Genomic DNA, 27,599 nt, shown 5'->3' with positions numbered 1-27,599 from the left:
AGACATTTACTAGCTATATGACCCAAGGCAAGTCACTTAACCCTGTTTGCCTCTGTTTTCTCATCTGTAAAATGAGCTGGAGAAGGAAATGGCAAACCATTCTCATATCTCTGCCAAGAAAACCCCAAATGGGGTCACGAAGAGTCAGACACAACTGAAAACAACAGAACAGCAAATTGAATTAGATATTTGTTGAAATAAATGGAAATAGACTGAATCAAAGACAATTCAAAGGCAAGTATTAGGATTAAGTAATTCTCTGAATGAGTTGCAAGATGTAGTAGCTAGAGAGCCAGGCTTGAAGTTAGACAGAGCTGGTTTCAAGTACTACCTCTAGCACACACAGTGCCCATGGGCAAGTCTCCTAACCTTTCATTGGTCCTAGGCAATCCCATACAACTAACTTTCTATCATGGAGAACCTTTGCTTAGAGATGAAATAATGGGTCAAGACCTCCATCCTCAAAAGATAAATGATAACCATTTATCAATGGTATTCCTTGTGACATCAATCAACGAGGCATATTAGTCTATTATGTGCTAGGCACTAAGTCTACAAAGACAAAAAGGAAACAGTCTGTTTCCAGGGAGTCTACAATCTGCATCTAGAACATGTGCATATGTAATTTGTTGCTGTTGTTGTTATTTTTGTTGTTGTTGTTGAGTTATTTCAGTTTTGTCAGATGCTTCATGGCCCCATTTGGGGTTTTCTTGGCAAAGCTACTGGACTCATTTGCCATTTCCTTCTCCAACTCATTTTACATATGAAGAAACTGAGACAAATAACGTTAAGTGACTTGTCCTGGGTCATACAGCTACTAAATGTCTGAGGCCAGATTTGAACTCAGGAAGATACACCTTCCTCACTCTAGAGCCGGTGCTCTAGCTGCTTAATAAATAAATGTTAATGGGGAAGGGGAGCTTAAGGGGAAGGCACACAGCTGCTTGGTAAGGGGATCAGTATATAGACAGTAGTATGAAGTGAGCTGTGAGGAAAACTAAAGATACTAAGAAATGAGGGTAATGAGGGAGTACATGCACCATGATAAGAGGAATAGAAAGCATCCATGGAATGATTGATTTTATGTTGAAAAAGAAGCAATTTCTGCTAATTCTTAATTAACCTTAACTTTTTTGTTACAATGGAAAACCACAAAGGACACCTCTTGGCACATAATGAGTTTAGGTAATGAATGTAGAGTTCTCTTCCTGCCCTCTTCCTCCCAGCCCTTCCAAGTCCATTGACTTAAGAGAGTCTCTATCATATGCCCTAAGGATGTTTCTCTTTTGTATGGGTGACTAAGAACTAAGGAAAGAGATTCCTTGACCAAAGTCATACAGGTGATTCAAGATGAGTACAACTTATTGACCCCAAATTCTATGCCTCCTGGTACGCTCATGTTTCTGAAAGTGTTCCACTGTAGGACTCCTACATGTTGTGGGAGGAAGGAGAAGAGAGTAAGACAATATAGACATTTAAAACCAGAGATGTAGGTTTAGTGGAATTTTAAGCCATTTAACAAATTGAGATTTTTTTAAATGGGACAATATGGCCTAAGATATTTTGGAGCAGGAAACCCCACCCTACTACCCTACAGTTATTCCAGCATAGAAATCTTCACCCAGAACTAGATTACTTAAATTGTTCCTACTTTTCACAACTTCTGCCCTTTCTCTTCTTACAAACCTACAGATTGTATATTACATAGAAATTTTCTGTTTTAATTCCATCCCTCCCCATCCTCCCAATGGCCCTTATGATAACTGTGGAGAGGATTCCAGAAAGGGGAGAGGCAGTCACTTATGTCAGCATTGTTTGTCAGTCAGAGACAAAGTATACTATACTTTAATTGCAAGATAATAATGATATTTTTTTTCTTTAAATTTATCCACTTAGCAGCCATGGAGTGTAATAGTTAAGCTCCTTTCTTATTCAGAAAAGTATGATGGATTTATTTTTTTAATGTTATTTATTTGTTTAAAAAAATGCACCATGTAACTTATTTTAAAAATCCAGTCCGTTCTTTGGGGATTGTGAATTATCAGGGCCATGTAACTTGTCTTCATTATTATCAGTAATAAGCCAAGATTCTTCATTATTGCTGTTGATTAAGAAGGTACTCTGTAAACCTTGTTACCATTTGAAATTGAATAAAAATAATTTGTTGACTACAAGTAATATGACAGCCCAAGTTGAATCACATAAACTCGAAGGGAGAAAAATAGTTGTTTGAAAAATCAAATTTATGTTCATGGACACAGTATTCAGTAACTTTTCTCCTCACTCCTGAAATGTTTATACTCAACTCAAGAATCCCTGTTGATTCATTGATATAGTGAATTCCTGGTGAGGAAACTCTTTGACTTACAGTTTTAGAGAGTTTCCTGGGGAAATTAAGAGGTTGTTATATGTGTATACATACATATACAAATACACATCTAATATGTGTGTGTGTGTGTGTGTGTGTGTGTGTGTGTGTATAGTTATATCACCTAATCAAAGGTGGATGAGCATTTAGAAAAAAGGTCAGTGGATCAATTGGTCACAAGTGACCATGGAAGAAGCAATTTTCATAGTAATAAAGTCAAAAGCCATATTGCAAGTCATTAATGTTCAGGGCATATAGCAAGAATTTAGAAGCATCTTCTTCTGGTTTATCACCAAAGTGTAATCTCTTCTAGACATCTAAGATAGTCTATTTCACAAAGCTGATCAATTTCCTGAGATGGCTAACTTCACTTTGGTATTAATTCACATCTTTGTGTTAGCTCTTGTGCCAAAATGACTTACTTGATGTTTTTCTGTGTTGATTTTTGGATGTTTCTATTTGGTGGGACAGCAATACCAACAAATCCCACTTTATTAACTTTTAATCAAATAGGCGCTTTGGCGCTTTTCTGATCTGTTGGCAAATGTATACTGGTTTATTATAATGGCTTTATTACATTTCTCTATTGTGGTTGTTCCTAATCATATCCTTGGTTTCATAAACTAGAATTAATTCTCTTAAACACTCTTTACTAATTCTTATTAAATCTTTATTAATCCTGAATTAATGTGAAGCTGGTGAAGTGCATTAAGACCTGACTCTAGAGTCTGAAATATCTGAGTTCAATAGCACCACACAAACTGTGCTAGCTTTTTAAACATGAATTACTTTAACTGGGACCACCCCAGGCATTTAAGACTATAAATTGTTGAGGAGTTACTGTCTGCCTTCGTGGGAGAAATTCCTCGCACTAATGAAACCACCCCGGCACACCCGCTTACCCTTCAAGTTCTTTTCATAAGCTTTACTTTATTCATAACCCTTAATGCCTTATAATTAGGAAATTCTTTCTACTTTCTAAGCTAAATCCTTCTTGTTGAAGTTGAGATCTGTTTACTATTTTCCAATCTTAAATGAAAAAAGAAGTTATTCATCAGCTCCATAGCCTTTAATTCTGTTCTTAGCTTCCCCCCCTACAGGCTAAATAACTACAGTTCCATTAGTCTTCCCTTGGAAGGCTGATTTCATAACCTTAGTCATTTGGTCACATTCCTTTAGACCTCCCAACGGGCTACCTAAAGTGCCATGTGTGTATGTGTGTTTACAAACTCCAATCTTTTTTCTTCTTTGAAATGCTATCTACTTGAGAGAAAGGAGCCATGTTCTAGCCATGGCAGGGATGGAGCCAGCATACTCTGGAAAAGAATGGATTGCCTTATCTGAAGTCAGCCAACAAAAGCTGCCTTCAGCTTTGTCACTGACATGATAATTAGATGAAGGCAGCTCATTATGAGAATCTGACAATAGGTTCTTTCACAGCAGAAGTAGTAAGTCTATTTTACTGAAAGTTCAAATAAAGCCCATATGATTATTTATTCCTGCTACCATTCATTTCTTATTGGTTGCATCTTGGAACTCCTTTGAAGAGTCTGAGCTAGTACATTCTATCTCAGAACATCTTTTCCCTACTTACAAATATAGCCAAAGCAGCATGATCTTTTTATTACATTAATAGATTTTGCAATACCTCTACCGCTTAGCTCACAACTCACAGAGAGTTGCCTGACTTGTTTATGGTTACACTGCTATTTGAGTCAGGTTTTCCTGACTCATGTATTAAGCCATTCTTGCCTCTCCTTTTCATTTTCATGCATTGTTGCTGTTTGTTGTTGTTCAATCGTTTTTCAGTTCTGTGTGATTCTTCATGAGTCCTTTTGGGATTTTCTCGGCAGAGAAACTGGAGTGATTCTGCCTTTTCCTATTCTAGCTCATTTTACAGATGAAGAAACTGAGGCAAACAGAGTTAAGTGGCTTGTCCAAGGTCACACACTTAGTAAGTTTTGGAGGCAGAAAGATGTCTTCCTAACTCCGGACCCAGCATTCTATCCACTGTATCACCAGAACTATGATTTGATGAGTATCTAGAATTCCTGCTATGAAAACTCCCTCCAGAGATGGAGATTGGAATCTCATCTGCAACTCATAGTTTATAGTTGACTGGGAGCACTGAGAGGTTAAGTGACCATCCCTTGAACAGACAGCTGGTATGAGTCAGAGTCAGAACTCAAACCCAGATCTCTTTAAATCAAAGGCTGTCAAATCTACTATGCCATACTTCCTCTTGGTACTTTTTTCAATTAATATTTCTAAATAAATTCTATAAGTTTGAAACTCCATGGACCTTCTCTAAGCCCCTTCCTACATAGCCAGCTAAATCATGACTGCTTTCTACAGTCACCCTGGACCCTATTTTTTTTTTTACCTTTTGCATTGATCCTTGGCTTTGATTTAGAAATGGCACCACTCAAAGTAAGAGGCTGCTTTGTTTTGTTTTTCTTTAGAACTTGTGTAGCCACTAGGAGGGGAGATTGTTATCTAGCAACTGAATCTGTGGTGGTAAAATTATAGGGAATTAGGTCTAAACTGTAATCCTGCCTCCAATAAGGATTCCTTCTAGGCTCTTGAGAAAGTTGATTAATAGTTAATAGAGCTCCTCTGAGTGTAAAATGAGAATGATACTTCTGGGCTGCCAGATTTGAGCAAGGAAAGTCAATAAGGCTTCTACTAATTCTTCTTTTCCAATACCATAAACCCAGCAATCCATATGGAGTCACAGGTGCCATTGCTTCTTGATTTATTCACTAATTAGAGGAATTCACTAAGGGTCTCTTAGTTATTCAGGTGAATTACTGAGGTCTTTACTATATTTGTTTTTCTTTTATACCAATTCAAATAACAACATTGTCAAACCATGCTGAGAATGAAAATGAGTATCTCCTGAGGAAGGCTGGGTGGGTGAGGAGTAGGGTGCCTACATGTTTTTCCAGGTAAATTGTGACCCTCAACAAGGCCTACAGGAAAAGGATACAAACTGTGGGAGGTAATTTGGTTCATGAAACACCACCAACAGGAAAAGCTGGGCTCTCCTACTGTTTTCAAAGGACTTCTCATAGCCACATATGTAAATATGCACCTGGCTTTTGGGGTTTTTGTTGTTGTTATTGTTGTACACTTCCTTTTCAGAAAGCAGAAAAGGTCAGGGCGTAAATACTACTGATAACATGAGGGTTTCCCTTTAAGTAGGATTAGAAATGTATGTGTGTTTACATGAAAGACAGAGAAAGAAACCACAGCAAGAATATCATGCTATATTGATCACCATATATTGTACCTAGAAGAGGAATATCCATGATCATCACACATATGTGTGTATGAACAGTTGGTAGAGTTACACCACTATTTTGTCAAATGCACATAAGACTCAAAAGAAGTAAATAGAATTCAAAACATGTTGGCATTTATTCTGAAGAAAAAGTGCACTTGTTTGTGAGATAGGTCCACGTTTACTTGTATTTCATACTGTCTTACAGAACCGTGGCAGTTTCATTACCTACCAAAGGAGATGAGCATGAAGCTGTTGCTAGCCAAATGCTTATATAACCAATTATTTTACTCACAGACATTTAGAGCTTAGACCACTAAAGCATTCCGACTGAAATTTTCAACAGGAAAAAAAAAACTTAGATTAAATGTTTTGGGAAAATGTGACTAAAATGTAAAAGAAAATCATTTCATTCCTGATATACCATAAACAGGAAGGCAACATTTATGTTGAGCTTGACTTCTGAGTTTAATCACTGAAATTTCCCTAAATGCAGAACTGTAATTAGCAATTCTGGAGACTGGGGCAAGCAGCATGAAAAGTAATTTCAAATCAACTGCTTAAGACAAATTCAATTGGTAGATGGGAGATATTGGACCTCAGGACCCAAGGTCCCATAGTGGGAGAGAGCAGAGGCTACCTACCCAATGCAATGGAGACAAAGACCCCAGGGTATCATAAGGAAGCTGGAAGGTAGAAAACGGGTGAGAGTTGGTGAAGAAATATTTTAATTAATTCTTCTTATTATTACTTGAGTACTAAGCTTATTCATGCTCTCAGCACCCTCTAAATTCCAGGCACTTGTGGCAAAGTCCTGCTCACCTTGCCTTAGTCATGCCTCTTCCTAAATGGGAATTACAATGGACTTTTCAATATGGCAGTTCGAGTACCACAACACATCCAGACTCTTTCACATAGAACCTGCTTTTCACCAATATTTGTTTAAAAGGTACTTAATACAAGGACCATGTGTATCCATTGACTCAATAATTTGTTTGGTTTTTTAAGGTATTTTAAATTCCTGTCCTCTAAGGCATAGAAAATCTTTTGGAAATAATAATTTCAACTTGTGCTGCTGATTTTAGGTGTGTGTTATTTCCACAATTTCACTCTATAGACACATTTTCAAAAAAAAACTTATTTCCAAATAATATATGGTCTGAGGCAACAGAACCTTAAATCTCTATAAGGAGTCAATTCTTAGGAATAGACATATTTAGTTGATGATGAGACTTTGAACTTCGGATTGGCAATATGAAGCCCGAGGTGAAATATGAAAACTTGACTGAAAATTCCTTAGGAACATGTACATGTGCAATGGCTTTGCTGTTAACAATGATCATTCCTGGCCTTGAAAATAACCTCCTAACGAATATAAGAAGACAGATAGCTATTTCACTTGCGTTCTCACATCCGCCTCACTTCTTTCTCTAGCTTTACAGGGCAAAAATTCAGCTCCCATAGCCATCCAGACGACCAGACCTTTCCTTTAACCATGTCCTCTTTTCCCTCACATAGCTGGTCTCTGTTAAGCTGCTCAGAAGACTTTTGGCCACCGCTAACATTATGCTTCTGACGACGTGGTGGCCAAGTCACAACTTCCCTGAAAACTTAAAGTCAACGAAAAGAAAAGCCAGACCCTGTGATGCATTTTGAAATAAGTTCATCAGAGTGCAGCAGGTTCTAGCTTCCTCGCTCCTTCCCTGCCCTTTTTCCAAAAAGACATGTGCACACTAACTTCCTGTGTATTCCTTTCTTTGACTCAATTTCCTCACTGGAAAAATAGCAACAACAATTGGTTGTTTCTATTGTGCTTTGATGTTTGCAAAGTGTTTTACAGGTGTTGTCCCATTTGATCCTTACAACAATTTTATGAGCTAAGCCAGTGGGACATTGGGCAAGTCACTTAATCTCTTCATCTGTAAACTAAGTGGAATCGACTAATTGTCTTCTGAGATCCCTTCCAGCTCCAAAAATATGTTCTAAAACTACTTCTAGGTATTACTGTCACAATTTTACATATGGTGAAGATGAGACAACACAGAGAGGATAAAAGAATTGCCTGTGTTCACATAGCTAATAAGTATCAGCAGTGAGATTTAAATCCACATCTTTCCTGAATATTTCCAGTGTTTTTACTACCATACCTGATCTCAGTGTTACTAGGGAAAAAGCGTATTTCTCCCTACTCAGAGTGTTCTTTTAAGGATAAAATAATACATGTAAATTTGCCTGGAGTGAAAATGGGAAAATTTAAGATTATTACACAAACACAAACTTTTATTATTATTCAAAAGAACTCTTCCTTTCCCCCCTCTCCATCCCCAGTAGATCAAGGAATTTCAGAGGATTTTTTTTAGGCTATCCCGTTCCTATGTCACTTGTAATTGCTGTAGCAAAACTAACATTAGGCCTGACTTTTTGTAGCCAGTGGTCAATTGCATCACACACATCCACAGAAAGATAGTGGGGAGAGCACAGGTAGATAATTTCAGCTGTCTTCATGATCACCAGATCAACTATTAACTTTTGTTCCCTTCAGGTAGCCATCCTCTATCTGTCCTCTCATTTTAGAGCCAAACTCCTGGGAAAAGCCACCTAGAATCTTTTCCTTGATTCACTCCTCACTCCTCGGCCCGTAGGTTTCTGTCTTCTGACCTCATCATTTAAGTGAAATCATTATCTCTTCTAAAGTTACTAATCATCTTTAATTGCTAAGTCTTCTGGCCTGTTTCAGTTTTCATCCTTAACTCCTCTGTAGCACTTAGCATTGATAACCACTCATTCTTCTTAAATACTTCCCTCATTTTTTTTTCTTTTCTCTTTTTTAAAAAAAAATTCTGTTCTTTACTGTTTCTTTTCCTACCTGTTTGGTTGCTCCTTTCAGTCTCCTTTACTAGCTCATGAGTCATGTACTCCTCTATGCCGGGGGGTATACCAGGACTTTGTCCCTGAGCCATCTTATCTTTTTCCTCAGTTCTCTTTCACTTGGTAATCTCATCAGCTCTCATCTCTAGGCAAATGTCTTTCAGTCCCAGTCTTTCTCCTGAACTCCATTCCCATATCATCAGCATCATTCTATTAGATATTTCTTTCTCAATATCCTATAAGCCTATAAAAATCAATTTGCCCTCAACACATTTCTGTTTTTAACTTCCTATGTCTCTTGAAGATACCACTATCTAATACCAGGTTCTTAATTTGGTAGTCATCCTTCTCTCCTTTCCCTCCTTTCTCATATCCAGTCATGTGCAAGTTCTTTTCAGTTCACATCAGTTCAACAACATTTGGGGAATGAACAGAACACTATGTTTTACTTTTTGCATTTGTAGGTTGATAGTATTTTGTTAAATTTGGAGAAAGCATCCTGTCTGCTCCCCCAAGACCATTTCATCTTTCAATTTCCACATAACATGGAATAAAAAAATAAAGTTAGTATTAGAAGCAGCCATCTTAGAGAGCATCTAGTGCAACTTCCACCCAATGCACAAAACTCTACAAATTCCCTGGTGTGTTGAAATCAAGCCTTGGTTTGAATATTTTAAGTGACAAGAATCTCATTACCTTAGAAAGTAGCCCACTCATTGCACTTTAACAGTTCTGGTTGCCAAAACATTGTAATGTGCAACAAGTAAAAATCTGCCTCCCTACAACTAGCACTGATTACCTTTTAGCTATAACAGAAAAGACTAATTCTTCTCCCACAGGACAGCTCTTCAAATACTAAGACAGCTATCATGTTTCCCCTCAGACTTTTCTTTTCCAGATTCAAGAACTTAAGTTTCATCAAGAATCTCTCATAAGACATTATTTTTACAACCTTTACAATTTCTTGCACATAATAAATGCTTAATAAATGTTTGTCAAATTCAATTTGCTCTCCTATTTCCTCTCCTCCAGACATACTTCTCCTTTTCTATCATTAGAAAACAAGGGAGACCTTTATTGCTTCCTATGTATATGAATATGTGTATAAACATAGATATTCTTTAGCTTATTTTAGTAGAAAGCATTTTAGGGTATTTTGTGCAACCTGATTCCAAATCCTGAAGAACACTTCACTCATACACATGCCCATGCCCAAAAGAGACAAATTCCCTTGATATGTCAGAATTCCTCATGGATTGAATTTCCTTAAGCAAACACTGCACTATTTCTCACCCTCGCCTGCTTGTTTAGCATGCCCACACATGTATTGCCAATTACTTTTTAACATGCCTTGTTCCTGCAACTCTGCTTCTGAAAGCTTTTGAAATTTGATTTGCCTTTACTGAACATGCCACAATCTGATCATATTGTTGATCAATACTTAGACACACCCAAATGAAAATGCAAAGGAGCCTAACGAATGGAAAAATTGGTTAGACCAGTTTATTGAGAAATACCTGAACATTCTAATAAATTGCAAGCTTACAATGAATCAGCATGACATGAGGCCTCCTAAAGGTAATATGATCTTAGGCTGTATTAAAAAATACATAGTGAGAGAGGGCATAGTCCTGTCGCATTCTGTCCCATTCAAACCACATTGTGTTCAGTTCTACTTGCCATATTCTAGAGAGGACACTGACAAACTGGAACTAGAGGAGAGGAACCACATTGTGAGAAGATTGAAAACCATATTATGGTATATCTAAATTGACTAAAAGAATTGGGAATGCTTAGCATGGAGAAGAGAAAACTTAGGAGGGAAATGATAGCTGTCTTTAAGGCTATTCTATGACAATTCATGTCATATACATGTCAATGTCATATTCTATGACAATAAATTATTTGAATCCAAATCCCAAATTTGGATCCCAAATCCCAAAAGCAGGATGGGCTTCTTCAGAAATTAATTGTTGTTTTCTACATCACCAGATGCCTTCAAATGGAGGTTGTGTGATCACCAGTAAGTGATGAAGAAGAGAGGGATTCTTTGTAAGGTTGAACTCAGTCTCTGGGATCCTTGCAATTCTGAGATTCTGTGATTCTGTCAAGAGAAGATATTATAGCAATATGTAAGGCTCTCCTGACAGTAGCTGATAGCTATATAGATGTTTCAATCAATAAGAGTCAATCTGATAAAAATCTGTGAGGAAAATGTGATAGAAATATGATTTATGCATTCCGTGATGAAAAGAGAACAGATCCCACCTGGTATATGTTGAGAAAACTTAATGCAAGTAGAATTATTTATATTACGATGGGGAGATCTACTTGAATCTGACTAACTCCTATGTGTGATAAGCCTCTACTGGAATATGAGGACAGATTGTTTCCTTGAACTATCATAAGAGAAGTTGGAATACTCTAAGGGTTTTTCTTTTGTTTGTTCTGTTTTGTTTTGTTTAGAAGAGTGTGCTTGTTACTGGAAGAAATTGGGGATTAGAAAAGAAAATGAAAGTCAAGACTAGCCCATAAAGCAAGTACAATTTTCTCAAATTATAATAGAATATTTTCTCAGAGAAGAGAAGGGAGCTTTCTGTCACTGAGAAGTGAAGTTGATGACTGATCAAAGAAATCTACCTTCAAATATTGTTCTTCTAAACCAGTCACTAAATGGAAGCATGTCTTTCTTAGAGCATCTCTTCAGATAAACATGTAGGTGTCCCATGAGAAAAGTGAATTATTTGAACTAACAATTTATATGGCAAAAGTTGAGTTGTATCTTCCACATTCAGACTTATTTACTGAACATTGTTACGCTGTTGATCTAAAATGTCAAGAGACATGGAACAGTGTAAAACATAGTTTTAAGATTGTTATCATCAAAACAGAGTTATCAAAAGTTCCCATCTATATATGGAAACCTAATAATAGACAAAGAAAAGAGGAAGATTAAAAAAAAGAAAAAGAACACTTTGATCTTCTCATTCTGTAGCAGGTATTTTTTCCCCTGCAGTGTTATAATTAAGTTCAGAATAAGCATCTTTGGCTTTTTCCCCAATTCTTGAAGTATTTTCTAGGGATAATATGCCAATTTCTGTCTTTTAGTTAAAATCTTTTTTGTCCAGGTTGTCTATGAAAAATAATAATTATATATTTATTTAGTGTAATCTTTAAGAATATGTAGCAATTAGTGAATTAAATTAAATTGTATTGTATTGTATATATCTAAATTTCACAAGTCTAAAATCTCACAACAGAGAGGTTGAAAGTCCACAAGACGAGCCCTGAATTCTGACACTTTTAAAATAACTGAAAAACTGGAGCCTGCCAGATTATTATACAGAAAGTGGACTCTGGGCAATTGAATCTTAGTAGTTTGGTACTCCACTGTCACATAGATATAAGTTGTTACTGGTCCCTTAAGGTTTTAATGTGCACTTGTATTTTCTGAACCTCCAAATCTTCTCTACGAGAATTCCTTTAGTTCTAACACCAACCCTTTTTCCTTACCCCCTCCTCACTCACTGGTGAGACAGGAATTATATGAAAATTTATTTATAAGTTTAGAATGTAACCCAAAACAAAGCATAAGAAATAACAGTGCTAAAAAGTGTCTGAGCGCTGAATCAGAGGACTTTACCAATGATGATCAAATGCAAATTTTTGATGCTTTGTTTATAACTCTTTACCTTGCTCTGCATTTCTAGAAGTTCAAACAGCTTAAAAGCAATTATTTTCTCCAATTGTGTTGGGTCACCATTTTAGAAGAATCAGCACCATCTACTTTCTGGAGCTGTCTCAAGTGAATTTCTCATGAAACAGGAGCTGATAAATACCTCCTGTCATTTATATTCTTTTAGGACCCTCCATCAGAGTGGGGACCTTTTCCCCAAGAATATTGTATGTTACTCAGTAAATTCTAAGTTTTTTGAGGCTAGTTCCCAGTATTTTATTCATTTTTGTATACCTCAAAATAACCTTAGAGTAGTGGTTACTCAGTGTTTTATAAATTGAATTGAGGTCAAAATTCAAAAACATCTTGTATTAATTTATCATTTGCTGACATTTGATTATATAATTTCTGGTGATATAAATTTGTAGCCTACCCAAATTGTATAGATACCAAATAACTCTAAGACTATGTCTATACTATATATTAAAGTTTAACAAAAGCCAAATTTCTAATTAAAAGTGATTTTTCTCTCATATCTATAGATCCATCATTGGAGCTTCAAGTGACCAACAAATAGCACAGATTATGTTCATTTCAAGTTTATGGTCCTTGGATACTAACATCACAAATCTGAATTATTTTGAAAGAGAAAGAAGCTTTAAGTTTTACATATTTAGCATATTCCTTTAAGTACAGCATGAAAGAAATGTTACTATGACACTATTTAGAAATGAAATTTCTCATCCTCAACATTCAATATTTTTTTATGTCAAAATACTGATTCTGATTTTCCCAAACATTAATCAAAGGCCAATAAAGCAATTATCATGGAATCACAAAATGTTGGAGATAGAATGGACCTTAGAGGTAAATTAGGTGACTTCTGAAATCCTTTCCAACTCTAAAATTCTGTGATTCTGTAATCCAACGTCTTCCTTGCATCAATGAGAATACTGAAAACCTGGCATTTTAAGTGACTTGTCCAAGATCACACAGCTTAATATTAGGGGGCAGCTCAAGATGAAAATGTGAGAAAGTGAGGAAAAGAAGAAACAATTAAAAGAAGGGTCTTTCTCTTCTTCTTTCCCCTTTGGCAATTTTTGGTACCCTCTAAGAACTGGAAGAAGACTAATTGATGAAGCACTTCCAAATGGATAAGTGAAAACTCTAGGATATAGATCTGAATCTTAGCAAGCTATACTGTGGTCATTTGTATAGGATGGATGGATGGATGGAGCATTGTTCTGTTGTTTTGCTATTTATTTTTAAAGAGTGCATCACTCCCTTGTACTAATACAATGTACCATTTCCAGAATTCTCTTGGTAACCACCAAAAGTTAGGTAAAAATAAAAGTATAGTTCTGATACCCTGAAATTCTTTTGAATAAGTGTAGGGATTGTGTGATCATCACAGTTGAATTTCTGATTAACTCAACATTTATTTACTATTTAATGTGAATCACCAAGTGCCTAAAAAAGCCAAAGCTAATATTATAATAATTTTTTTTCTTTAAAAACTGAAATATTAATTTGTCTTCTGTTCGGCCCATTTTAAATATCCTGATTTCTGCATGTTTTATAATCATCTCAGATGATGGAGTTTTTTTTGATGTTTGACATGAATCACAAATGTAAATTTTTGATTCTTTGTAATTCTTCTCCTTGCTTTGCATTTCTAGAAGTTCAAACAGCTTAAAAGCAATGGTTTTCTCCAGGTGTGTTGGGTCATGATTTTAGGAGAATCAGCACCATCTACTGTCCACTGTGAGCATAGGCATTAGGGCTCTAAATGCAAAGGAAGCTAGAGGGCAAATAGGCCTCACACACTGCACCAAATAATTACAATATTTTCAAATGCTAAATTATGTCACGTTTGTTTTTGTAATATTGATTATTTTTTCTTAATGCAAGCTACAGTTTAATCAATTTTACCTCATTTAAGCAGCATTAAGCTATTCAAATGTCAAGCTACTGTTTGGTAATTTGTTGAGGAATGTGATGAAATCATGTATCATTTTTAATTGCAGTAATTTTCAATGGTTACATTTTTATCTGTGTGTAAACATGTGATTTTTTTATAATCCACTTTAAAGCACAGCATTCACCCTACTGCACTACGTGTCCTGTTAGTGACAGCAATATTGTCATCTCTCTATATTTTTGATTCTTCTCTTTTTTCCAGACTGTCTACAAAGCCTGGCTCTGTTCCCAGTATTTTGAAGTCACACAGTTTCACTGCAGAAAGACAATTCCTTGCAAGCAATACTGTTTGGAGGTTCAGACAAGGTGTCCATTTATATTACCAGACAATGATGATGTCATCTATGGAGGACTCTCGAGTTTCATCTGTACAGGTACAGTGCAGTGCAGTGCATGCCAAAGGTTCTCTTTTGACAAATTTAACCTTGAAGTCAGGGCTCGTAGTTTTCCATGATTTTATTAATTGAAACATTCTGAAACTGGCTGAAGCATCCCTCAAACTACTCTGGAAACCCGTTAGCTTTTGAATTGGCAAATTCCCACCTGAATTTTCTATAGAATCATTGTGACCGTAATAATTAACTCTGGACAAGTATATTTCTGAGGGCAAAATATTGTAGATCATTAGATGTACTTAATTTGAGTTAGAGTAGACTCTGTTCTGTCTGCAATGTCTTAGTGTTATATAAGAATGATTAGCATAATGAGGCTAGTAAAATAATCTTTTCCCATTCAAATTAGTATAATGTCTACATTCACATGCCTAATCCTGTCAATTTCATGTTCCCTTATTTGCATAAACATCAAAATCATGAAAAATGTTTGTTTGTTTCTCAGTACTTTAGCCTATATGATGATAAAATGTATAGACAATCCCATCTTAATTTTTTCATTAATAATATTACTTCTCCCAGCAACTGGCTCCAAATGGTCAGTGGAACAATTAGCATTCATTTGCATGGCTATTTATAAGATTATTAAATTGACCCACAAAAATAGTTTTAAAGGGGGAGACAGAGACAGACAGAGAGAGAGAGAGCTGCTTTTCCTCCAAGATAGGCCAAGGACAAATATTAGGACTCAAGATGTCTTACATTCAGACTTGTTTATGTATAGCTTTCCCTTGTAAACATAATGACTAAACCTCTTAACATGGAGTCAGGAAGACCTGGATTTAAATCTTGCTTCTAACCTTGATAGCCATGCATCTCTGGATTTGGTTTCCTCACTTGTAAAATGAGGGGTTTACACTCAATGATCTATACAGTCCCTTTCAACACCTTATATATGATCTTCTTATCCTCCATTGACATTGGTGGATTGCATTGGCTTCCACTGTGGAACAAGTAATATGTGTATACGTTTTGGTCATGATTTATTTTTGTTTGTTTTTAGGCAATTGGGATTAAGTGACTTGCCCAGGGTCACACAGCCAGTGAGTGTCAAGTGTTTGGTCTGAGGCTGGATTTGAACTCAGGTCCTCCTGACCTCAAGGCCAGTGCTGTATTCACTGCATCACCTAACTGCCCCTTTGGTCGTGATTTTTAATTTCATCATGTGTAGTGAATTTCCAGGATGGGAATTCCCTCCACTGGTACAGATTGGCAATACTTCGGAAATTTGCAGCTTTAAGGAATTGCTTGGGAACAATGAAGACTTGCTCATGGTCATACAGGAGATATCTATCATAGGTAGAATGGAACCCCAGGTCTTCCTGACTCCCAGATGAGACCTCTATTATTCCACATGTTAGCACATTAACCATTGTCGGCACCGGCTTTTGGTGTTAGAATCAACTGGGTGAGACATTACTTTGAGTCAGAGACTAAACAGACATTCCAGGTAGGAAATGAAGACAGACTTCTAGAAGCCACCAATGATAAGAAATTCAAATAGTTGGGTTGTCAGTGCTGATAGATATCTCAGGGTATAATAGTGTGGTGTGGCTGTTCAGTTGTGTCCAACTCTTTTAACCACATTTGGGGTTTCTTAGCAGAGCTACTGGAGTAATTCACCATTTCTTCATTTTATAGATGAACAAACTGAGTCAAACAGGGTTAAGTGATGTGCCCAGAGTCACACAGCTAGTCAGTGTGTAAGAACCGATTTGAAGTCATGAAGATAAAACTCCCGACCCCCTGCCTGACCTGCTATCTGCTGGGCCACTTAACTGCCTCAAACTGTTGTTCAGTCATGTTCAACTCTTCACCACATATGGATTTTTCTTGTCAAAGATACTGGATTGGTTTGACATTTCCTTCTGCAGTAGATTAGGCAAGCAGAGGTTAAGTGACTTGCCCAGGGTCACACAGCTAGTGAGTGTCTGAGGTCAGATTTGAACTCAAGTCTTCCCCCAGGTGCTCTATCCACTAAGCTGTCTAGCTGCCTCCCATGGGGGCCACAACCCTAAGAGTTTGGTACTTCCAAGTTTATTCAGTCCTTTTGTGTCCAGCTCCTCATGACCCCCTTTGGGGTTTTCTTGGCAAAGACACTAGAGTGGTTTGCCATTTCCTTTTCCAGCTTATCTTTGTTATTGTTCTTTGGTTGAGGAGTTTTGGTCATGACCAGCTCTCTGTGACCCCATTGAGGGAACCCCATTTAGGATTTTCCAGCTCATTTTGCAAAGGAGGAACTGAGGCAAACAGAGTTAAGTGACCTGCCCAGAATCATAAACAAGTAAGTGCCTGCAGCCAGATTTGAACTCACAAAAACAAGTCTTTCTGACTCCAGGCCCACACTCTACCCACTGTACCACCCTAATGCCCTTAATAATGCTGTATGAACATGATATTAGGACATTCTGATAGGAGTCCATAGAATAGAAGGAGTTCCAGGAAAGTATAAAGAAGCTAAGAGAGCAAGTATTGAGGACCCAAGCCATGAGGACTTGGATGAGACAGAAGAACCCCAGTAGAGATCCTAGGGAGAGATTCATACATCGAATGGAGAGATTTGTCAAGTAGTGGCCTGAAGCATGATGAATAAGACAAAAGTCTAGGAAAAGCAAGGAGCAAGGGCAATAATTCTCAACTGCCTAGGTCTAAGGATCTCTATATTTCCCCTGCCATGGTGCTAGGTAGACCTCTGAGCCTGAATTGGGGCTGAACCTTCATGTGGTAGCCAAGGGGTCAAGCTAAGTTGTTGAGAAGGTTGGTAGGCAGGGAGCCAGAGAGCCATTACAACTGTTTTCATTTAATCAGAAAGTTCTCACACAGACATTTCTACTATGCTAGATTTTAAATAAACCCTCTGAAACAAAAATTCTCATTGAGAGTGTTTGGCTTCTACTCCTCATCCCCAAACACACACACCCACCCCTACACAGAGGCTCCACATTTGTACTTTCAGTTGACTATGCCTTTGGACTGATTTTCACCATAGGATGGTGAAGAGGATTAATTTGATATTATGAACAGATGAAATTCTTCCTCTGGGCATTGATCCCACTGGTCTGGCTGGAAACAACTCTTAGGCCACGGGTTCTTAACCTGTGGTTTCTGAAATTGATTTTTAAAATATATATTTGATAACTACATTTCAGTACAATTACATTCCTTTGTAATACTGTATATTTTATTTTATGTGTTAACATAAAATGGCCCTCATTGCCTAGAAGGTCAGGTAGGTTAGATTTTGCACCACCTCCAAGGTTTTCCCATACCCTTAAAGGGGTTAAGGGTAGTTAACTTTTCTGCCAGTGGGGGCTGTAACCCCCACTGATCACATTCCCCCAAGTGTAAGGAAGAGCAAGAGCTGCAAATTCATGGTAGAAACAGCAACAGAAATAGAGTGACCTCAGTCTCCCCAGTTATAATAATGCAGCCTATTTAGGTAACATAGCCAATCAAAGCAGCCTACATCCATTCACTGGGTAGGGGACACAGAAGTTTCCATGTTAGCAATCTGGACATGCTCCAAAGGCCCCTCAGGGCATTTCTACCTTAGGTGATCTGGGGATACCTGGACAAGCTCAGGTTATACAAAAAACCTAGGATACCTACCCATTTGAAAACATTTTGAGGAATCCATGGGTTTCACTAGATTGACAGTGAGGTCCATCCCACACAAAACAAAACAAAACAAAAAACAAAACAAAAAGATTGGCCTTAAAAAAAAAGCTGTTTTAATATGATAACTCTCTTATTTTCTATCATCTCTTTGGGCCTAATTACTAAACAATCCCTCAAGTGTAGCCTGAAATTATATTTCAGTCATAGGAGCCAAACCTACTGAGCTTAAGCAACTTGACCATCCAGACGAGTGGGCTTTGGGGATAGATTAGTTCAAAAGATGGCCATTTTGAGGGTATTCAGCATAACATACTGAATTCTGTTTAAAAATCTCAGAAATTGGAGAATGAATCTTGATTCTATAACTGACTTGCTCTGTTGTATTGAGGCCTAGATTCCTTTTTTTTTTCCTCTTACTTGAAATATTTTTAAACAAGAAAAAAAAACTTTCCTTTTTCTTTTCTTTTATTACTCAGGATCTGAATCATAATGTACCAGACACACATTTGGTCTGTTCCTAAGTTTCAAGTATTTTTACCTTCTAAGTCCACGTATCCCTTACCCATCATCCACAAAGTTTTGTGTATTAGGAATTTTATTCAACAACTCTATTTTATGATTTGTTTCTGGCTTAATATCTTCTTTTTAACTGTAGTTCTTTGCCTCTCTAGACATTATTGTTATCATCATCATCATCATCATCATCATTCTTGGAGGGCATCATTAGACCCTGGGGGAATTATACAATATTTAAAATGAAATATGACTAGCATAGCGAGTCTACTGCTTTTCCTTTAATTAGCTTTAATTTCTGTGCAACACTGCTTATTATTTTTGTTGTTCTCTAGTGATTCCATTTCAGCAAGGAATAGAGCTAAGGAGAAAAAAGGAGGGATTGGAATCCTGTCCTTATTAAAGAAAGTTCTGGAAATACAGTCTGAACCCTGAGTGTTACTGCAAGGGCAAGTCATTATAAAGAGAAAGCTTTTCACTAGAAAGATGAATTTTTAAAAATTCTCCTTTTTATTCTGGTAAATGAAGTTAATTTTTAAAAATTTATAAATAATATACAGAATAATTAATATATAGCAGCAATAATTTGAATATTTATGGCTAACATTTTCTGTTCTTACATTTCTATGAAATAATGTCAGAAAAGGAGCAGCTAAGTGATGCAGTGGATAGTATACTGGGCCTGGAGTCAGGAAGATTCATCTTCGTTAAGTTCAAATCTGACCTCAGACACTTACTAGCTGTGTGACCCTGGGCAAGTCATTTATCCCTGTTTGCCTTAGTTTCTTCATCCGCAAAATGATCTAGAGAAGAAAATGGCAAACTACTGCAGTATCTTTACCAAAGAAAACTCCAAAAGTCAGACATAACCAAAAATGACTAAACAAAGAATGTCAAGGAAAAAAAAGTTTTGATTATTTTTAAAAATCTAGTTTTAAGTTACTAAGGATTTTTTTCCATATGATTGGCTACCAGGAATAGTAGCCCTTTCTCTGGCACCTATATGGTCATAATGGAAGGGGGGGGGTTGTTTTGACCTAAATAAAGAAGATACCTTCTACTAATAGTACACATTTAAATAGCACAATAGCACTTTACAAGTGACAAAGTACTTTTGTCACAACTACACTGTTAGGTGGATATACGTAAAGTATTATTATCCCACTTTTACATATGAGGAAGCTACAATCACAGAGTTTAAAATCACTTGACCAGGATAGTATAGTTAGAAAGTAGTAAAAACTTGGAGCAGCTAGGTGACTCAGTGCTAGGCCTGAGGAAATACCATTTTCCTGAGTTCATATCTGGCTTCAGACAGTTACTACTAGTATGACCCTGGACAAGTCACTTAATTCTGTTTGCCTCAGTTTCCTCATCTATAAAGTGAGCTCCAGAAGGAAATGGCAAACTATTCCAGTATCTTTGCTAGGAAAACCCCAAATGGTGTCACAAAGAGTCACACAGGATTGAATAATAACAGCAAGTAGGATGCTAAAGCCCATAGATCCCATCACTATAAGAAACTGCTTCAAAATATTAGTCATCCCAGCATCACATCCGTCTCAAAATTCCTGCTTCAATTTTGAGTCTCCAAATAGTCATTACTACAGATATTAATGTGGAAAGATCGCCTTGGGAAATTGCTGCTGTAATAACATAATACTGAGTCATTTGTCATGGGGCTGAGAGGGAGGCCAGTAAATCTTGTACATTTTTGTTCAGTCATTTCATTTGTGTCCAAGTCTTCATGACGCCCTTTGTGATTTTCTTGGTAGAGCTACTGGAATGTTTTGCCTTTTTTTTCTCTAGCTCATTTTACAGATGAAGAAACTGAGGCAAATAAGGTTGAGCCTATTTTCCTAGGGTCACACGGCAAGTAAGTGTCTGAGGACAGATTTGAATTCATGAAGATGAGTCTCCCTGACTCCAGGCCCAGCATTCTATCCACTGTGCCACCTAGCCGCCCCTGAATCTTGTGTGCATGTGCCATAGCACAGAGTTAGATGGGGAAGGGATTCCCAAGATCACCTAGTCTAATCCCCTCAATTTATAAATGAGGACACCAGGCCTAGAAAGATGAAGCAACTTGTCTGAGGTACCTTAAGTAGCGTCAGGGCAGGGATTTAAAATTGGGTTCTTAGATTCCAGAGCTAATAGTTCCACCAAGTAGCCACTGACTATCTGGCCTTCATGCAGCAATAGTAACTTAGAGAATGGTCACTCACCAATAGAAGAAAATTGCCAAAATGAAAACCACTTCTTAGGTAAATTCTGCATGAATGTTAGCTATCTCACAGTCTTACATAGTTCTAACTCAAATTCCCACGTGCTTAGGAAGAGCTAGTCTGACCAGAGTGATTAATAATGTTATTTATCTGGGTGAACATTTGCCTCAGTAGATGGAGCACAGGGCCTGGAAACACGAAGACTCTTCTTTCTCAGTTCAAATCTGTCCTCAGATGCTTACTAGCTGTGGTGACCCTTGGCAAGTTGCTTGATTCTGTTTGCCTCAAGTTTTCTCATCTATAAAATAATCTGAGGAAGGAAATGGCAAACCACTCCAGTATCTTTGCCGAGAAAACCCAGAATGAATATACACAGAGAAAGGTAGCCTGAGGTTTAGGTAACTTAGGGCCAATGATAGGAGAACACTTTTAAAGTCTCTACATGCTCACAGGTTGTAGCAGCCCTAGGGACTCCTAAATCCAGGCTTGGTGATGAGAATGCCATGAGTGTGAGGGTTAAGGGGATTAGGTGACTAGGTTTTTTGGTGGCATATTAACCTTAACAGACAAATCAAATCATATTCCAAATAATCCAGTGTTCAGGCAGCTAGATGACTCAGTGAATAGAGTGCTGGACCTAGAATTAGGAAGACCTCAGTTTAAATCCTGCCTCAGATACTTACCAGCCCTCTTCTAAGCAATAAATTTATCTTCTGCCTCAATTTATTTGTCTATAAAATGGAGATAATACTAGCATGTACCATAAAGGGTTGTTGTGATATTAAAGGGACATATGTGTAAAGTGCTTTGTAAAACTTAAAATACCGTAGAAATGCTGGCCATCATTATCATCGTCATTGAGATTAATGAAAAGCCTGAGAGAGTTTCTGGGTAATTAATGGTTATTAATTAGGCTGGCTGATAATAAATTGATGTTCAGTGGTTTCAGTAACCAAAAACAAAATCATAGAGATCACTGAATGCTTAAAAACCTTTAGGAAAGGAGGTGCCCTGATGGGTGAAGAAATTAACCCTGACTGTTGAACAATTAACGAGGATGAACATATTGATGAAGAAGTGCGCTAAAAGTCTTCGGCTCCTCCTGCTGAGAACTTGACTTGATCAGCTCTCCGCAATCTGAACAAATGAATCCATCTCTACCCAGACCGCTCTGGGTGGTTTTCTCCTTCAGAAGCTGGGTTACTGAGTGACCACAATAGGGGATGGGATAGGGGTGGTGGGGGAAGGCTGCGAGGGCATAGACTTACTTCCTAAGGGCAAGAATTCACCTAGACTAGATTTGTTTTGTAAGGTCTTCTAGTTGGGTAGGGTCCCACCCAAGATCGTAGAGGGTGTACCTGGAGGATTTGGACAATCTCATCTATCAGCAAAGTCCTTCAGATACAGACTGACCAATCTGTAGAGACTATTCCCTGAATGAGGAAATAGAAAGGAAAAACCTTAATCCTAATTTAATAATAAGTTATTAATGTAATAGAAAAACAATAATTTCTCTCATCATCATCATTGCTATACTATGATGCAGAAGGTTACAATACAAAAGACTTTCAGTTATGGAGTAAAAGAAGGTTAATCCTTGTGCATGCATAGGAACAGGTATCTAATATCTCCATTAACAACGAATGCTGTTTATTTGCAGAGTTGAGAGCAGCACCCCAAGCCAACCTTGGGCCTCAGATTCCTGATTACTAGGCACATGTCAGTGCTGGCCAATATGCCACCAAGGATGCATGGTGACAATTAATATCTCTAAGCACTGAATCTCTCAAAGGTTCTTCCTCAAGGTTTTTGTATCCCTTTGTGGCTAAGTGGAAAAGTACTGAGAGTTGGATTTTTGTTTTGTTTTGTTTTGTTTTGCTTTGTTTTTGTTTTTGTTTTTTCTATTAAAACTAATTCCCACAGGATGGAGAATTACAGGAGAGACTGTGACCTAGGACTTAGGGCTTTATCACTGCTTCAAGATGAAATCCTGGCTAAACTGACTACATACAGGGCATTTGGAAAAAAAAAAAAAGTGGGAGGGTGGAGTGTAATCTAGAGGAAAATTGCCCTGTGCCTTGCGGGAAAGTTAGGAACTAAGAAAAGCTAATTCCTGGGAAATGGAAATTTAAGCAGAAAAGCAAAACTCAAGACATAATAATAATAATAATAAGAGCTAACATTTAGATAGGGTTTTATAGTTTGCAGACATATCTCATTTTGTCCTTGCAACAATTCTAGGATGTAGATGCAATTATTATCTTTATCTTACAGTTGAGGAACCTGAGGCAGAAAGAAATTAAGTGACTTGCCCTGCACTTACAGCTAGTAAGTATCTGAGGTCAAATTTGAACTCACGTCTTCCTGACTCCAGGTCCAGCACTACATGCACTATGGCACCACCTAATTGTCTCGCATATCACACATGAGCGGTGATTATCAGATGATGAATGGGGCTGGAATAAGATTCGAACCTTTTAAACTGATTCACTGATCTCCATCACAGAGAGTATTCCTGTCCCTGGCTTTTCTCCTCATGGTCTTCTCACAATTGCCATTACCAGCATGCTCTTATTGCCCCATCTTCTTTCTGGATCTGGATTTACTCAGAACTGATAAAACAGATCTGGACATCTGTTCAGGAAAGTAGAACCTAACTTCCAACCCTCCAGAATACCCAAAGGCTTCCAGCCAGGGCTCCTCAAATGTCCAAATGTGTTCAGCGAGCACCAAACTGCATATGATTCTGTTGCTAGATGGTACAAGAGGGTACTAGGAACAGATTGGTGCTTCTAAGTTGGAAGCCAGAGATATGGTCCCCAAAGTACTGTTCTACCCATTCTGATCGTGTGTCATGAGAGAGAGCTCCCAAATCTTTGTCCTCTCTCCTTTAGTAAGCAGTACATCAATACTGAGACTTCCAAACATCCCCTAAAACTTTAATGCTGTTCCTTAGGGTAGTGGCAGGCTCAAAACAAGCTGTCCCCAAATAATTAAGAGCTGTAAATGTTTGGTAGAGGTAATGCTTTTAATTAGTTTGTACCTGATTTGCATGTGGGGTATAATTGGCATGCCAATTACCTACTTTGAATGTTTTCAATTTGTCCATAATTTTTATTACTGTTATCACAACCTGTCCCCCTATAATCCTGAAGAATCTAGCATTGGTTATGCACCAGAATATCTGGAGTAGCTCTAATCAATGGAGGCTCTTGTGATCACAAAGGTCCAGGCACAAGCCTGGAAGAAAAGAGTGACGTTCTTATCAAATGCTTAATCTTGATTCTGCTGCGGCTTAGAACTTTATTCAATCTTGGTTTTGGTTTCTTGTCAATAAAATAACACTGGAGGGGCATTTTAAAAATTAATTAGGGAGTGTTTCTGAAATGCTACAAGGCTTGAATTTGTCATTTAAGCATCAAAAGTCTTGAGGGTAGATCCTAATTCACAGGGCAGACATGTTATTTTAGAAACATACTCCTCATCTGCCAAATAAAGAGGTTAGACCAGAATTATGATTCTATGATCTCATTCCTTCTCTGTGACAACCATACGTTTCCCCTTCCCCCCCGACCCCCACCCCCAGAGTCCCTGCAAGAAACCCGTGTTGTTATTGTTTTTACAATAATGAACAAAAATTAAGGAAGCAATATTACTGGTGTCTATTCCATACCCTTTAGGTCTTCTAGTAGAAAGCGCCATGAAACTCTTGGGTTGACTGATTCAGAATGAAGACTGAGAATGATTGGCTACTGCGTTTTTCATAGGCAATTATTAGAACCAAAAGAGTTTTTAAAAAAAAGAATAAAAAAAGGGGGTTGCTGACAATGGAGACAGAGCATGTTTTTGAAATTATATGTAAATGCTGTGTTCAATTTTTCAGCTGTGACAAGAATGAGGTTATGCTTCTTTCTCGGGAAAATACCGTGGGCGGCTGTTGTTACTTACCTTGACGTGCCCATTTTATGACTTCTGATGGAGAATGGGCGACACCTGGTGGACACTGGTGTTTATTGCAATATGTGTAAATGAAGCTGGTAAAATCTAATATTAATGTTTAAAGGAGTGAGAAGGAAGAAAAATGATTCTGAGAAAAAATGGAACAGAACATTCTGGTTTATTTATTGACTGAATTATGATTACCTATTTAACATTTCACTTGTAAAAGAAAAGTTGAAGTTCACTACCTAGCTAGAAAACTGCTAAAGACTTTTAAAAAAAGAGCCATTTAAGTGGAATTTTTTAAAAAAACCTTTTATATTACGAAGAATATAAATTGTCTCCCATGCAGTTAGGTTTTTACATACATTTTGCAAATATTACAATATTTTCCCCTCCTATGATATTTCCCTCTGGAAATGTTTATACACACACACACACACACACACACACACACACACGTGTGTATACGAACATTGTGGTATGTGTTCATGTGTATATATATTATATACATAAAAGTATACATACCTATATACATTAGTAAGTTGTTGTAAATTAAATGTTCTTGCTATATCTACATTGCATTCTATTGTCATTGCGTGATAGAGGATCATAAAATTCTCTAAAGAAGATCTCAAAGGAGAAAGAAGAAAAGATATAAAGAGGGTAATTTTAATGACCACAAGTTAAATAAAAGGTGGTAACTCAATTTATATAATTCTACACTTTTTTCTAGATATATTTGACTCTTTGTTGATTGATCTTTTAAGATCTCAAGATAAATATTACTCCCTTGGGTTCTCTTCTCTTGCATAAACCTGTAAAATTCCCACATTAATATTTGACTAGTGACTTGGATTATCCAAAAGAGCTGATGATAGGAATGTTGAAATGTTAGGTAAACCAACACTCAGGGTTATTTCCTCCCCCCCCCCCTTTGTACCTTCTTCATTCATTGCAGTTTTGTTCTTACTATCACCTCATTCCAAGCAAAGTTCAATAGTTACGTGAAAGCACCTTGGAAACTGTAAAGTGTTTAGAAACGCAAGCTGCTCTTCCTCCTGACATTGCTATTATGAAATCCATTCTATTTTCCTCCTGCCAACTCGCCAACCCCAGAAATGTGACCAGGTTTGACTGCAGCATGGATTGAATACGTGTAATGTTTCTGGGTTCAAAGAAGAATGGATTCCAGTAAAGGAAAATATACATTTCTATACGGAAATGAAAGAAGAAAACAAGATTTTGTTAGTTCGATTTCTCCTAGCTAAAATTTGTTTAGACTGTGTCCCATGCAGGGCAATCTTACATATAACAAGGTTAAATTGGAAAATAAGGCCTATTTGAGAATCTTTCTTCCCGGTTTGCTCTAACTCACCTTCCTCCTGTAAATATTCATCTAAAATGAAACCTGTGCTTAAAGGGGCCCCGCCTAAAAGTCTCTGCTATAAAGGTGAGCAGTAGCAAATGAAACTGATTGAATCTGTTAATTTCCATAGGGTTACCATCAGAGTCTCCAAAGGGCCATAGCTCTATGGAAATAATAATTTGGTATTAATGCAGCTTAGTACAATGAGAACAAGACCACATTAATGCTATCCCCACTTTTAGGATAAACACATGTGCATGGCCTTGGGTTTTTAGTTTGTTTGTTTTGTTTTGTTTTAATCTGAAATTCGAACTATTCACTGACTTTTTTTGATGTGTGCGTCTTTGTACAACTATGAACCACAGAACAAAGAATGTTAGCGCTGAAAGGACTTCTCATTTTATAGATGAGGAAACTGAAACCCAGAAAGTTTACCAAATTTTTATTCTAACTGATCACCTGGCAAAGTCAGGACTAGGATTTGGGAATCCTAAATTCCCATTCCTGAACTCTTTCTACTAACTTTTTATTTCATTTTACTAAGGCAATACTATAAACTCACAGCCATTGGTAAAGGGCTTGCCAAGGGCAGGTTCTTATATTCTTTTTTCTAGCTGTTTTTTTAAATTTATTTTTTTTTAGCCAACTCTGTTGTGCCAATTATAATCAGTTTCATTCTTGGCCATAATATTTCAGGACAAAGGATCCAACCATGTTCAAGTAACTGAAGATTTGATCCAAGACTCTGGACTGCATTTTCCCAGTCACTACTTCATTCTATTGAAAAGAATTGCTTCAGAACTATAAAACAGATAATTATACTTTTAATAATAGCTAGCATTTATATATTGCTTTAAGGCATTGACTTGTCCTGATATTTATGTTTTTACTATTATAAAGAGTAACATGGCTAGCCTTTGAGAAGATATTTTTTACATGTTTTTATATCGTCAGCAACAATTTATTAAATACATTTTATGTACCAGGTGTTCTACTGAGTGCTTGGAATACAAAGAAAGGCATGAAGAGTCCTGCCCACAGGAGCTCGCTATCTAATGGGGAACAACACAAACAACTAAGTATGATTAAGATATATGCATGATAATTTGGAGATAATCTCAAAGGGAAAGCACTAACATGAAGTGACCTCAGAAAAGGCTTCTTGCACAAGGTAGAATGTAAACTGGGACTTGAAGAACCCAAGAAAACCAAAGGGCAGACATAAGGAGGGAGACAGTTCTAGAGGCGGACAGCCAGTGAAGATGTATAGAGTTGGGAGGTGAAGTGTCTTGTGTGAGGAACCAGAAGAAGGCCAGTGTTAACAGAGTATCACAGAGTATGTGGAAGGTAGCCAAGTGTAAGAAGATT

General features: G+C 37.2%; 1 protein-coding gene across 1 annotated transcript in view; it reads left to right on the top strand.

Annotated features, from left to right (window-relative positions):
• Nucleotides 1–27,599, top strand: part of NALF1 (NALCN channel auxiliary factor 1) — a 741,837-nt gene that overhangs the window by 689,672 nt on the left and 24,566 nt on the right. Inside the window, exon 2 of the mRNA XM_020970075.2 lies at nucleotides 14,378–14,549. Coding sequence (XP_020825734.1) covers nucleotides 14,378–14,549 — 172 coding nt within the window. The remainder of the gene's footprint in view (nucleotides 1–14,377; nucleotides 14,550–27,599) is intronic.

The sequence above is a fragment of the Phascolarctos cinereus genome, unplaced genomic scaffold (genome assembly GCF_003287225.1).
Source record: "Phascolarctos cinereus isolate Bilbo 61053 unplaced genomic scaffold, phaCin_HiC Scaffold_7;HRSCAF=346, whole genome shotgun sequence".
Classification (NCBI taxonomy): Eukaryota; Metazoa; Chordata; class Mammalia; order Diprotodontia; family Phascolarctidae; genus Phascolarctos; species Phascolarctos cinereus.
This window is presented reverse-complemented; position numbering and strand designations above follow the sequence as displayed.